This window comes from Hippocampus comes, unplaced genomic scaffold (assembly GCF_001891065.2).
Source record: "Hippocampus comes isolate QL1 unplaced genomic scaffold, H_comes_QL1_v1.1 scaffold36, whole genome shotgun sequence".
NCBI classification, from domain to species: Eukaryota; Metazoa; Chordata; class Actinopteri; order Syngnathiformes; family Syngnathidae; genus Hippocampus; species Hippocampus comes.
In genome coordinates, this window is record NW_017805695.1 from 1018798 (window position 1) to 1033773 (window position 14976).

A 14976-nucleotide genomic window follows, 5' to 3' on the forward strand; every position below is an offset into this window, starting at 1 on the left:
ACCCCCCCCCCCGTGCCATAGAATTTATTTCGTGATTTTATCTTTTGATTTTTCTGTTTGGCGCATTACATTTTTGCTTTTCTGAGTGTCATTGAAGTCATCGTTGATTTACGTTATCGGGGGGCGGTCACTCTCGAGCAGAAGGCACGGAGACCGAGTAGGAGAAGGACGTTCCTGTACTGTAGTTGCTTGAGTTGTGTATACGTTTAAAAAAGAACCAACACGACAGCTCATTTGTTTTCTGTCGTTTTGCTCCGCTGCAGAAACTGCCGTGTGAACGGAAGTGGAGCTGCACCGACGCTGTGCCGGTGCTGCCACGCTCAGCGGCTTTGTACGTGTGAACGCTCCACAAAATTTGCTCTGGTGTAAACTATATCACAACAAAATACATCGGTGCAGCGCCGGATCAAATGTGTGCCGTGTGAACACCCCTTTAGAAATAGAATGCTTCAACCTTGCAAATACAACATTTCAGTCCTGTGGTATTTACAGAAAGCGGTCCTTGTTGTTATCATGCACTTGCTTGCCACCTAAATATAGATCTCCCACAGCACCTGTTGCCCTTGGTGCTTTCAGCAGGGATTTTAATATTCGTGTTATGTTTAAAACAAACAAAAAAAAAAATTCTAAATCCAGAGCCTGTTCTGACCTACATCAAAAATAGTTTATAACCCTGCTACAGATGCCATTGAGATTCTTTAACATATTTCCTATTCATTTCCAAGGATATCAGAACACCTATTCTTTTCAATGAAAATAAGGAAAATATATGAATAATTGATACTGTATAAAATTAACGCTTTCATGCGCAAATAATGATAACCTACATCAGGAAGTGTTTTTATTAGTCTTTAGGCATGAAAAAAAAATAATGGCAGTGGATGGCAACACACAAAAGAAAAAGAAAACCTTTATTAGTCTTGCAATGGAGAAATTCCCAATTCACAGCAGCAAAGTTATGAAAGGAAGATGTAGAACAACAAAATATAGGAGCTGCTGGAAAGGCAGCCACTCTCGCGGCGCCATCTTGAAGTCAAAATAACAAAAATAACACAACACAACACATAGGACACAGACAGTCGTGCAATCTTGGAACATGGAATGGACACAAGGTACATTGTGGTGGTTGATGCACAACTGTGACATTAAGATTACTTAATATATGAGAAAAAAACATTTGAATATCTGTCCATTTTAGTAACCGCTGTCTGTAAAAGGGTTAATATCATAAAAAAGTATCAAGAGATGGGCCAAATATGAAATGGTACAGAATAAAGATCCATCCATTCATGTCTGTAGCTTATTGAGAGTATAGGAAAGCTGAAATATCCATCTATTATCCAAACTACTTATCCTCACGAGGGTTGCAGAGTCGCAGGCGTGCTGGAGACTGTCCTAACTGCCTTTGGGCAGCAGACTGGGTACACCCTGAACTGGTTGCCAGCCAATCACAGGGCACATTCCGGCAAACGACTCATACTCACAAATACCCCTAGGGAAAATTTAGAGTGCTCAATTAACCTACCGTGCATGTTTTTGGAATGCAGGAGGAAACTGGAGTACCCGGAGAACACCCACGCAGGAACGGGGAGAACATGCAAACTGCACACAGGAATGCCGGAATCCGGAATCAAACACTGAACCTTAGTACAGTGAGGCTGATGTGCTAACCACCATGTCCACCATGCAGCCCAAGCTAAAATCTAACTTTAAAAAATTATATTTGCTATATTACTGGAAATGGAGTTTGCTTGTTCTCCCCGTGCTTACGTGGGTTTTCTCTGGGTACTCCGATTTCCTCCCACATTCCAAAAATATGCATGACAGGCTGATTGAACACTCTAAAGTGTCCCTCAGTGTGAGTGTGAGTGCAGAGGGTTGTTTGCCTCTGCGTGCCCTGCGATTGGCTGGCAACCAGTTCAGGGTGCACCCCGCCTACTGCCCAAAGACAGCTGGGATAGCCTCCAGCATGCCCTGCGACCCTTGTGAGGATAAAGCAAATCAGAAAATGGATGGTGTTAAGATATGATTCCTCTCTGTTAGCTGGATTTGAAAGAAACAATGTAAAATGCTGTTGAAGGTATTTCCTGCTTACTGTGATTACAATCACCTTTGGTACCCCCTCACCCCCACTACTTTTATGACCCCTCCAGAGGACATGTCAACATCAAAAGAGGAACTGTTATCTCAAGTATCTGTGTTGCAACTATTGAGGGACTGAACTTTACTATGAGTACTATTGATCTCAGTCTCTTTCCTGAACAACTGTTTGCACACTTAAAACAACGTATGTAGTGTTAAAGTTTATCTTCTTCCTCCTTGGTTGATTAACGGCCCCCCAAGTGTCTTCTGTTGTTCCCCCCCGCACCTTGGGTCGGTCCCTGATTGCTGTTAAGCCCCCCTGGGAAGACCTCTTATCTCAGGATGTATGCACAGCGGGGGTTCTGGAACTTGCCATCACACCAAACTGTGGGTAGGGGTGGTCTGGTCTCACCTCAACCCCCCCATCTTCTTCCAGCCACACTGGGTCAGATGTCATGTTACTTTCTTTGTTTCTGGGATTTGCATGAGAGGCGTACCTAACCGCCTCTCATTATCATATTGTCTCTATATAATCTCATGAATGTGTTTCTTCTAGGCTTCCTGATTCAAATCTGGACCCCTCAGGAGCCCGAATCGATTCGTAAACTGCAGAAAATAAATTAAAAGATAGATAGATAGATAGATAGATAGATAGATAGATAGATAGATAGATAGATAGATAGATAGATAGATAGATAGATAGTTTCTGAAATGATGAGTCAACTACTGTTTGAGTTAGCAATAGACTATGGCGCATACCGGCTTTTACAGTACCAGGGGCTACGCTATAAAGTATAAACATGACATTTTGTTTAAAAAAAATGGTATAGCACACATATACTAAGACAATGATGTAAACGTGACGTGTCACACAGTAGCTTTGAAGATCATTTTTTCCTAAGCGTTCACACTGATGTCACCTCTTTGCAGCACACTGACAATAATATGTGATGACATCATCTTGCAAATTAGCTGAGCTGTGGTCTCACATTTGCAAAATGTCTACATTTTCTTTTTTTTTTTTTTTTTTTTTTTTTTTTTTAGTTCACATGATTACACAAAAGACCTAATTTGGCAGAGGGGACGTGCATGAATGGCCAAAGAGGAACCCACTAGATGTCGGTGCTCACCCTGAAAAAGGTGCTTATACAATACTTTCTTTTGATTACATGACAAGCTAGAGCATGATTTGGCATTTACCATACTTTCTCAATGAATATTGTAAATCTGAATCAAATTGTGGATATCTTTGAATGTCTACAATGCTGGGATTTTTTTAACAGTTTATTCTCATATACTTTGGATTTTTAGCTGAGGTTGATTTCCAAAGTGGTCCAACCATGTCTGTCATAACTGCACCGCAGGCAGCAATACAATTAGGTAGTGTATATGGTGGAGCTCCCGTGGGGGTGTCAGGGTCGTCTTTGTGATCTGCATGTAGAATGATGTGTGTGTGTGTGTGTGTGTGTGTGTGTGTGTGTGTTTATTTGTGTGTGTGTGCGTGTGTGTGTGTGTGCGCGCGCACACAGAGCCAGAGCACATTTGTGAAGCATCGAGGCAGGACGGGTGCTTCCCGCGCCAACTGTCGGAGCTCTGCAACAGCGGAAGAAGGAGAGAACAATCGAGGAGCGAGAAAATGAGATCTACGCCAGACAAGCAAGCAATGAGCCCCATCGGCAAGTTCAAGGCGAACTTGGTGTGGTTTTGGAAGCTCCTTCCTCATGTCATGCTGTGCGTGTCTCTGGTCGGCTACGCGGCGCTGGGCGCGCTTTTGTTCCAATACATTGAAGGGAGAGCACCCCCTGCCAAACAGGAATACCATGGCTTCTTGGGACACATTATTCGGCATGTCCAGAATCTCACCAGTACGTTTGACAAATAATGCTGGAATGGCATTCGAATGCATTTCATAGATTATATCACTTAACTGTAAGGAGTGTGCCTTCTTTTGCATGTTAACTAACTTTTCCTGTTCATATCAAGACTTTGCACATTAGGTTATCCCCCACAACCAAGTGACGTCAACTCCTTTTATTTTAACTGTAGATAACTCATCGTACACCCACCAAAACATAGTGGACGAAGTGGAGCATAAAATGAACGATGGCTTTAAGACCATATGGCTCCAACAACCTGACAGCTGGACCTTCTTTGGCTCCATGTTCTTCGTGTGCACAGTCTTCACGACTGTTGGTGAGTTCACGGTGATTTCCCTCACAAATGAATAAGCATTGATTAACCAGCCCAATATGATCAGTTATGAACGTATGGTCAAGGACAACTACGGTATATCTCATTTGCTAACCTCCCAAATTGTTAACAATGCAGTTTGCACATGTACGATAGAAGTTGGCCAACAATATATCGCATGCATTGGGCGGCATCCTCAAATCTCCAAGATCCACATTTTTTTCACGAGACCCCAAAAGCATCATGTTTGGTCTACTATTAACATAGCAGCATGAAAGACAGCACGCCGTTTTAAACACTTTCGATTGCTCAATAATTTATTAATGACAAAATAAAAGTAACATCCTCTCCTTTGGACTGATCAATAGTGTGTCAGCAGAGGTGTAGGGTTCGATTCCATCTCCGGCCGTCCTGTGTGGAGTTTGCATGTTCTCCCCGTGCCTGTGTGAGTTTTCTCTGGGTACTCCCGTTTCCTCTCACATTCTCAAAACATGCATGGCAGGTTAATGGAACATTCGAAATTGTCCCTAGGTGTGAGTGTGAGCGCAAATGATTGTTCGTCAATGTTGGCCTTGCGATTGGCTGGCAACCAGTTCAGGGTGTACCCCGCCTACTGCCCAAAGACGGCTGGGATGGGCTCCAGCACCACCCGTGACCCTTGTGAGGATAAAGCGGATCAGGAAATGGATGGATGGATGGATGGATGGATGGATGGATGGATGGATGGATGGATGGATGGATGGATGGACAATAAGTGTTTTTGTCATGAAGGTCTAGTGACCGCCCATGGCAAGGAAACCTTTATGCTCATCATATTCAAAATAATGGGGCCAATCCTTTTAATATTTGCAGCGGGCAGTTGAAGTTGACATACGTACAGATGTTCACATAAACTTTGAAGATTGATTGCAGTTTTATGATATAATGTGACATGAAGCTTGTTTGCATGAAGTATCCCAGTCATGTAGTTACTATGCAGTCTGAAGTGGTCGTTTTGGCTGGCTCATATGTCTGCTTTGAGCTACAGAAAACTGCGTCCAACCTCTTTTAACAAAACACGACTAACCTTATTAATGTGAATGTATTGGTATACCTCAGAGATTTTGAGATCGCTCATTGTTCTATTCTTTCAAGACCCACACCTATTTATTGACTGTCTGAAGCCTTTTTGTTTGTTTGATTGAAATATACGATTAGAGATACTCACTAGGGAAAAACTAAGGATTGCGATGGTCTATGAAGTGCAACACAGTGTCGCCAAGATCTAACACAGTTCGTTCACAGACAGTAATCGAACGCTGATGTTTATATTTTGAAACTTTTCCAGTTGGTAAGAATAGAAATTCAAAGCATTCGAATGCAAGAAAAAGTGAATGACAAAGTGGTAGACACCTTAAACACTGCCAGAAGTTCAGAAACATTTGGCAACAGTTGCCTTTAAAGACTGAGAAACACAACGGAATCCAAGTGATGAAACCAGAAGTGAATACTAATCCAGGTTAGGAAAGGCTTTGAGTTAGTTATTGATACAAAAGTCATTTTATTACAGTACTGAAATCAATTTAAGAAGCAATGCATCCTGTGTGAGACTATCCGCAAGTATTAGATACGGTAAATAATAGTGCACACACTATGCAATGCAATGCTCTGCTACCAAGCTGTGATCCCCCCACCCCCCTCCTAAAAAATTGTAACCAGTAGCTCTCATAAATTAGAGATGAGAGGCAGCTGCTTTTGGATGATCGGAATATCTGAGAAGAGACAGATGGTCTCCACAGCATGACAAGCCTAATCAAGGCAATAGGAGGGATGGCTTTTTCAGTAAATGTTGTCATGTAGAGCCAATTGAATTTCATGTCAATACTCTATATGGGGGAGTGCCATATTTGTGTTTGTCTCACAAGAGTGTATTTGCAATTAGCAGTGTTTGTCCTGATGCGAGCAAGGCAGAAGATTCAAAGGAATGACATTGCATAAAAATCAACAAAAACAGCAAACCTAATTCACTGACTTTAACAAAATAATGAAGAGAAAGTACAAACATTTAACAATCAGTCATTATTGAGCCCTAAATGTGCCAATCTTTGTATTATTGTTATATAGTTTGCAGTTGTATAAACCAAAATAGCATCATACAGCAAGCTGTTTCTGAAGTGGCTTATACAGCAACATGATGGTAGGCGGGCAGGCATTAATATTGTGAAATAAAAATAACTAAAATGCTCTCAATCAAAAAGTATTCTCTTTGAATTGGTGTGTAATGTTGATGTTGCTCTTGTATGTAAATCTCCATAAAAAAAAAATAATAATAATAATAAATAATAAATCCTGTACTTGGGCCTTTGGATGCTAATCCGGATGTCCAAAGTTGATACCCGGGGCCGCAGCCTCATTGACCGCCCCACCCCGAATCCCCCACTCCTCCAACTCTGCACACCCTAAGTCTGCTAATGGCTAATGGCCCGCAACTTTAACAGGAGAGGAGAATGCTTTTACACACCACAAAAGGCCAATGTGTGGTTGTCTTTGGCATAATTTAGCTCTTTACAAGCAACATCATGAGGTCAAAGCCACAACGCACAACATTCCAGTACACTGTTTCAAGTATATAATTGACTCGACATGAAAATGAATGTTTGAAATCACTTTATTGGAATCTTGAAGTCAGCATTTCTCAAATGATGATTCACTTTGTCAGAGTGCTCGAGAGGAAACATGCGGAAAAGGAAGTTGCTGGAGGCATTTGACATATAGAGCATCCTCATATGCTGCATCTCAATGTGGTATGCAGGCTGTACAGCTGCGGATAAAAAGGCCCTGAACAAAATCAGTGACTCTACAGAAAAGATCATCACCCACTCCTTTGCCCCATTCTTGCAGACATCGCCACATCAGTTCAACTCAGCAGAGCACAAAAACATAATGAAGGACCCCTTTTGCCCTTGACATCACCTTTGGAGCTGTTTGCACCAGTTACACTTTCACAGCACCTGCCCTAGTATGTCTGTGTGTGTGTGTGTGTGTGTGTGTGTGTGTGTGTGTGTGTGTGTGTGTGTGTGTGTGTGTATGGGTTAGAAATTCAGGGGTGTTGGCAGTTTTAGATTAGATTAGATATATATATATACACACACACTGACAAGGGTCAGTCAATGAATAAGGTAAATTCTTCCATTCTTCCACATGATGGCTTCTAATACAGATAGAAGCTTACTTATTTTTTTATTTTTCATCGTAGTCTCCCAGCACTGTCACATACTTTTCCCATCTGCTCACAATCTTCCATATACCCTCAGCGTAATAATCTTTGGACTGATGCCTCAGCCAGTCACTCACAACACTTTTGACTTTATCGTCACTTTCAATACTTCGTACCTCTCGTGAATGATTTTTCAGGGACCAAACAGGGGAAAGTCTGAAGGGGCAAGGTCTGGGCTGTAAAGGGCATGGGGGGAGCAGTTCCCAGCCCAGCTCGTTGATGCTCTGCTGTGTGAGGCCTTGAATTGGCATGATGCAAGATGACTCCTTCTGACTGTGTGTTCTTGTGAAGTGCATTTAACACTGATTGTGTTCATTTTGTTCCATGTGCTTTGCAGGGTATGGGGCCATCTATCCAGTCACCCTACCTGGTAAGGTGTCGTGTGTCTTGTACGCTATGGTGGGCATTCCGCTCATGCTTTTAGTCATGCTTGATATTGGAGATTTCCTTGCTAAGCTGCTGACCAAAGCATATGTTCATGCTCACGCCTTCCTCGAAGTCCTGCACTCACACAGTTGGTCCAAGCTCAGGGCTCACAAGAACGCAAGGCAGTCGAACCATCGGACATTGGAGGATGGTACCACTGTTTTCAGCCATGATATTGCGCTTCACGAACGACTCACCATTCGGAAAGCGTTGCAAAGTCATGTGAATGTGAAGTCCAATTCCATGCAGTTCCAAAAAAATCGAGAAATCTTTGAGAAGATTCTTGCCAAAGAGAAGCTCCAGCGAAAGGGACCCCTGCTCAGGAGCCTATCCTGCCCAGAACTGAATCGAATGCCGCCATTGCCCAAAGGATTTGCCATTTGGGACTTGACAGAAATAGGAGATACGATGGAAACGCTAAATGTACCATTTGTGCTTATTCTTTTCATCGTGTTTACTTACATTTTTCTTGGAGGTTTGATTCTGCCAGTGTGGGAGACAGAAATGAAGGGATTTGACCCTTACTACTTCTGTTTTATCACACTCACCACTATTGGGTTTGGAGACATTGTCCCTCATCATCCCAATTTTTTCATGCTTACTTCACTCTTCACCATTTCTGGCATGGCCATCATGTCCATGGCATTTAAACTGAGCCAGACACGGCTTGTAAACTTCTACCGCCACTGCATTAAGTCCATAAGCATCGGAAACGGTAATGAAGATAAGAACAACCTCGCAAGGGTTCGCTGATGTTTAAAAGGATCACACTATCTGGAAGTACCAGAGTCTGCTTTGGGATGCCAATTTATTTAGAAGCATGAGCAAAGTGAAAAAAAAAACCCCGAAAAGTATGCATGTATCACGATGGGGCATACAGCAAGTACCCAATGTGATATTCAAGGGCCTCTTGACACAGTATCTGACATGTTTTGTGCGTTTGCCTGCCGGTGACGAGGTTCTGTTTCCACAATCCTTTTGGCGGGCTGGTGGGCGGAGCTTTCCCTGAAGCAACTGGTAGCATTTGCCTCGTATGGTATTTAGATGTGGCTTCAGCGGAAAGAATTTGCCCCAGTATTGCCTTACTGGCTGCTTTGCTTGTTGCTATAGCTCTTGTTTAGTCTTGCTCGTTACTTGTTGGATATCATCTCATACTTATAGTTTGCTTTTGGTATTAGTACGTATGTACTTGTGTTATTTTTCACTGTCATGTCGGTAAGAGTTCATTTTTTTGTATTTAAGCCTGTACCTTCCGCCCACTGCAGCTCCATCCACTTTTGTTTTGTATTTGCATTTCTTTTTTTAACCGTCATTGTTTTTCATTTTCGTTACTTAGATTGTTCTGCTTTTCACTCTTTTGGTTAAATACAACCCGTGTAATTGTTGCCCCTTTGTCTCTGTAGTGATCTATCCTTTGATCATTTGCCAATTCTAACAGAATACTCCGGCCAATGACCTCACAAATGCTAAACAATTACATAAGGATCTGTCTAGCTCATGAGTCAGTACAACCCCCCGATTCACAAATTCATGGATGCTGCAACTTTGTTGGATTTGCAAGTTGAGGCTTCAGGCTATGGCGATAAGCAACTGCTGTCCAGACATTCTTCCTTGCCCACGTTTATTGTAGAGGTGTGGCAGTTTTTGATCACCCGAATAAAGGCAAGTAATCAGTCAGCTTCTTGAGTTTTCACCAGAGAAGCCTTCAGTAGCTGAATACTCCAATTTGTTCATTTGATAACACAGCTCTTTGGAGCAACTTTCAGCCAGGATTAAATCCAGAAATAAAAGTTGAACTGATTGCTTGAGATGATACTTGAGGAGCTGATAAATGTCACTATTTGTTTCGACACTAACTGTTTTTGTGAATATGAATGGGATCAATCAGTGGATTTACTGAGTGCATCTTCAGAAGCATGTATGACTGTCCTATACTCCTGTGATCAACCCTGGACCCCATCACCTTCACGTCTTCGTACCCGAGTCGGCCTTCAATGACAGTGGAGGAAGCCTTTCCAGCTCGGCAGAGGACGGCTTACCACAGCAGAATGCACAAGGCTGAGGAGGTCACGACCTTGTCACTATCGCATATGTCTGGATCATCACAGACAATGAGAACCATGACTCCTATGGCTACCAACGATATAATGTCACAATCATCCCTGCATTACGCCACTAATCACTGGTAAGTCGCCACAATCTTGAGTACTCCGAATATCATTCAGCATCATCTCTATGTGTGAATCAATCTTAAGGGAAGTGGTTCTTAACCTTGTTCGAGGTACCGAACCCAACCAGTTCATATGCACATTCACCGAACCCTTCATTTGTGAAAAACAAAAATATGACTTTTTACAAATTCAAGACATAAAAAATGCATTTTTTTAAAAACGACAGTCACACTTTGACTACTGAGCGAACTAATTTTCCCGCAGCACTGATTGGACAAGCAATGTAATGTGATCACCTGCAGCCAGTGATGGCCAAGCGGGCGTGTCATAACTAATTGACATGTTGAGTTGGGTATGTCTTAACCTCCATGGCAGAGGCTCCGTCGAACCCGAGACCGATTCACCGAACCCCTAGGGTTCGATTGAACCCAGGTTAAGAACCACTGCTTTAGGTTAAGGACTTTTTTTCACAATTTGAAGACCAGAATAGAAAACTACATAGGTAGACTCAGGAGGAGATGACTCCTTTTTGGAATTTTCCATGATAAAGACCCCTTCAATGTCTGCTTATTAGGCTCAAGAAACTGTAGTTTTACTCTAAAAACTGATTCTCATGTTTTGAAATTATTGGGTAACCACTTTAGACAAGACTAGGGATGGATATTAAAGTCGGTACTTTTTGTCATACGAGAGAGAGAGAGAGAGAGAGAGAGAGAGAGAGAGAGAGAGAGAGAGAGAGAGAGAGAATTTCTCCTCATTAGTAAATGGTTGTATCATCCATTCCGCACAAAATAGATGCCTGAATGGTCGGTAACACAGACTGACCAAATGAGAAAATTCCTGCCGCTTCAGGTTAGTCATTCTGGGTGTGGCTAGGTCTACCAAAAGCACTTTATTTGCTGATTTTTAAATGGGGTTGAAATAGTACCTAGCAGGAATTTAACAGAATGTCGAGACGGCCCAAACCGTCGTCATTGCTGGGTTATACTCGTCGCTTGCTCTTGTCTAAAGTAGTATGGCGGCCCTGTTATCTCCGTTGAGCGGTATCCTCCCTCTCATCCATTGGTGCCTGAACGGTCAACTGATCACCACTTGGTAGTGTCTTGGATCTGACCTAAAGGTATTGTAGAATCCCTGTCAGAAGACCATTTTACTCCCACCCCTGTCAAAATCTGACCCACATCCAGAGGGAGGTGTAAGACATTGAATTGACAATGTACCGTGCCTCCATTGACAAGGAGGCACGGTACATTGTCAATTCTGTCAATTGACAAAGCTGTGCCCATGAGATGGTCGGGGCCTATTGTGGGGGCAACCCCAAACCCATTGGTGGACACCAGCAGTAAGAGGTGTTGTCCAGCTGAAGGAGTCCTATCGGACCTTTTTGGCCTTCGGCCCTCTGGAGGAATTCGGTGAGACCGTGGGAAAAAACATCCAGACGTCTTCAAGGAAATTTGGGTCCACGATTCGGCATCTCAGGAGGGGGATGCAGTACACCATTATAACTATAGTGGAGATGGGGTGCTGCTGACCTCAACTGGGAACATTGTGACACGGGCTCTCCTACCTCTGGGCTTTAAGTCACAGTTGTGGGGCTGTTCGAGTTGGAATGCCTCCACAAAATCGTGTGGAAAATGACGACGGTGCCTTTAGATTGGCAGACAGGGGTGGTGATTGCCCCTCTTGGTGGCGGAGGGTGTGTTCTAACTAAAGAGGGTCCATTGGGAAGTCAAATCTCAGATTTCCGAGGAGCAGTGCAGTTATCGTCCTGGCCATGGAACAGTGGACCAGGTTTACACCCGCAGCAGGGTCCTCGAGGGTGCATGGGAATTTGCCCAGCCAGTCAACATGTATTTTGTGGACTTGGAGAAAGTATTTGACCTATATGTATATGGGCTGTGCGGTCCTGGTATGAGTGATGTCAGGTTTCCCTCTGGGGGTTCTGTGGTGGGTGCGTATGGGTTACTGATATGGGCTGTGCGGTCCTGGTATGAGTGATGTCAGAGTTTGGTCCGCATTACCGCTAGCAAGTTGGATTAATTTCGAGTGCCCGTTATGGACAAAATGTACAAATTCAGCCAAGAGATAGGATATCTGATTTTTGCAGACGATGTGGTACTGTTGGCCCCAGCAAGCCATGATCTCCAACTCGCACTGGAGCAGTTCGCAGCTGAGTGTGAAGGGGTTGGGACGAAAATAAGCACCACCCAATCTGAGACCATGGTCCTCAGACAGAAAAAGGTGGTGTGCCCTCTTCAGGTTGGGGTAAGATCTTAGCCCAGGAAGAAGAGTACAAGCATCTTGGGGTCTTGTGCCCGATTGAGGGGAAGATGACAGTCAGATCATGGAAACATCTGCTGTGACATGAACTCTGTATCAATCTGTCGTGGTGAAGAGGGAGCTGAGCCGAAAAACGAAGCTCTCGATTTACTGGTTGGTTTATGTTCCTACCATCATCTATCGTCATGAGCTGTGGGTCAAGACCGAAAGAACAAAATCACGGGTTCAAGCAGCTGAAATTAGTTTCCTCAGAAGGGTCTCTGGTCTCTTCCTTAAGGACAGGGTGAGAAGCTCAGTCAGCCGAGAGAGTTTCAGAGTAGAACCACTGCTTGTCCACATCGAGAGGAGCCCCAGATGAGGTGGCTTGACCATCTACTTGTGATGCATCATGGATGACTCCCTGTCGAGGTGTTCCAGGAATGTCCCACTGGGAGAAAGCCTCGGGGACAATGCAGGACACACTAGGGAAGACTCTTACGGCTGGACTGGAAACGTCTTGGTATTCCCTCGGAAGAGCTTGATGAAGTGGCTGGGGAAAGGGATGTCTGGGCTTCCCTGCTAAAGCTGCTCCCCCCCCGAGAGCCGATCTCGGATGAGCAGAAATAAGTGCATTGATGGATGGTTTGACCAGCTCTGCTTCATGTATCTTGACAACAGTATTACTTTTCCTGCAATATTCATCGACACCACCAGCAGATTCTTCTTGTGCTTAAGTACCTTCTCGAAAACAGATTGTTTATTCAAGCAGAAAAAGTTTCATTTCACACCCATTCAATTCCACAACCAGGTGTCAGGTTTAAAAGATCCAACCAAAATCCATCTTGTGGTCAGTTGGCTCACTCCGCCATCAAGTGACAATTTGCAGAGGTTCCTGGGTGTCATCGAATTTCTACAGGTGTTTTATCTGTAATATCTGCAACAAAGTTGAACCCACGCTTAGGCTTACATCTATCAAGATTTTTTTTTTTTTTTTAATCCCAGAAGTCAAAACTGGGTTTGTGCATTCAAAACAGCTGTTTACTGTTTCATCTGTTCTTCATCCTAACCTTGAATTGCCTTTCATTGTACAGGTGGATGCTTCAGATTCAGGAGTCGGTGCTATTCTGTCCCAGCGCACTGCCTTCAACCAGAAGCTTCATCCGTGCACCTTATTTCATTGCCTGGTGGGTTGGCAGTCCTCAGGAACAATGAAGTTGTTAGTTTCCATTCTTCATAACACTGTAATATTGCATACCTTCTGGCAGCCATGGCACCTCATTGTACCAAAATAGCAAATCATCAATGCTGAGAATCATTGAATGAGGAGTAAGTGTCCATTTTAGGCTATTTTATAGTATGTCCTTCAAAGGGGTTGAAAGACTGCATAATTGTTTGAATTGGTCGCAACTCTGCCTCAGTTAAACATGTTTTGAAAAACAAAATAAGTGCAAGAAATGAAGTACGGTATGTACTTGTAACCAGAGGTGGGTAATTTTCAAAAATTTGTCAGTCCGTCATTCATCATCCGTCAGTGGCCTGGGCACCCATCCGTCATAGTCAGTCCGTCATATTTATTTCAAGCTGAACCAATCTGTACTCATCAGTCGGTCAATCCATCATGTTATTTATCGCTTCTGTCAGTGAATTTCACCGGTCATTCACTGTGTCTATTATCACCCCCCGCCCCTACCCCCAAAAAAACCCACGTCATTGAATAACAGATGAAAAATCCTATGTGATTAAGATGGTAAAAGAGCTTCTCTCACACATACATTTCACATACACTTATTTGCCAATCTATTTAATTGGTGACTGCCTGCAGTTATGTTAACCCCTAAAAGGCGAAAAGGTTTGAATTTATAGTTTAAAAGGGCTTAGCTTAACCAGAATCCAGTTGTGCATTGTGACCAAGGGTAAAATCCAATGCAAGTATCTTGCACATCCACTCTTTTTCTATAAATGATTGTTGTGTTGTGTGCTTCTGCTTCTTCTTCTTCTTGACCCATTGGCGGATTACAGCGCTTTGGTGTATAACGCCACGTACTGTGCAGGAAGCGCAAATAATTTCCAATCTACAGTAAACCCTCGCTTTAACGCAGTTTCACTGCACTTTGCTGTTTCACTGATTTTTCTGTAGTGTATTGTGTTCTACATCCTGAGTGGCAAACGGACTGTAGACCAATGTCAACAGTCTCTGTGCCTCGTCTCTGTACAGCTTACCAAATTTACGTTTGCAACAAAAACATGTTTTGATCTTGGGTTTGTTTCTACAGTGCAGTATTGTATAATAATTGTACATATAAAGCTGACTAACTCTCGTGATTCTAAGTTCCGGTAACATTAGAATAATGGATCTTTCTACATGATGGTAAAGACTCCACACTTATTGGGGTTATTGTGCCCCCTGCTGTTATATTTGAGGTTTCCATTGAGTGGCAGGAAGTACCGGTACTTATTAGGAGTCGGGTCAGTGTGGGGAAAGAGATGAAAGCATGAGATGCATACAGCAAGAGCTTCAATTTCTTCTAATTACTCCTAAATTCCTGTTGAGAAGGCGAAACAGTATGTGGCCATGACTAATGTGCGTTTTAT

General features: G+C 43.1%; 1 protein-coding gene across 2 annotated transcripts; it reads left to right on the forward strand.

The window, feature by feature from the left end:
• Nucleotides 1-3118: 3118 nt before the first annotated feature.
• kcnk18 (potassium channel, subfamily K, member 18) lies at nucleotides 3119-13961 on the forward strand. 2 transcript variants are annotated; one of them, XM_019881876.1, is made up of 6 exons: nucleotides 3119-3222; nucleotides 3394-3462; nucleotides 3612-3947; nucleotides 4129-4275; nucleotides 7866-10139; nucleotides 13476-13961. In XM_019881876.1, exons 2-5 carry the CDS (start codon nucleotides 3423-3425, stop codon nucleotides 8705-8707), a joined length of 1365 nt encoding a protein of 454 aa, XP_019737435.1. In that variant the 5' UTR covers nucleotides 3119-3222; nucleotides 3394-3422; the 3' UTR covers nucleotides 8708-10139; nucleotides 13476-13961. The 2 variants fall into 2 exon arrangements, with proteins under 2 accessions (XP_019737435.1, XP_019737436.1); XM_019881877.1 differs by lacking the exon at nucleotides 3394-3462.
• The last annotated feature ends 1015 nt before the right edge of the window (nucleotides 13962-14976 follow it).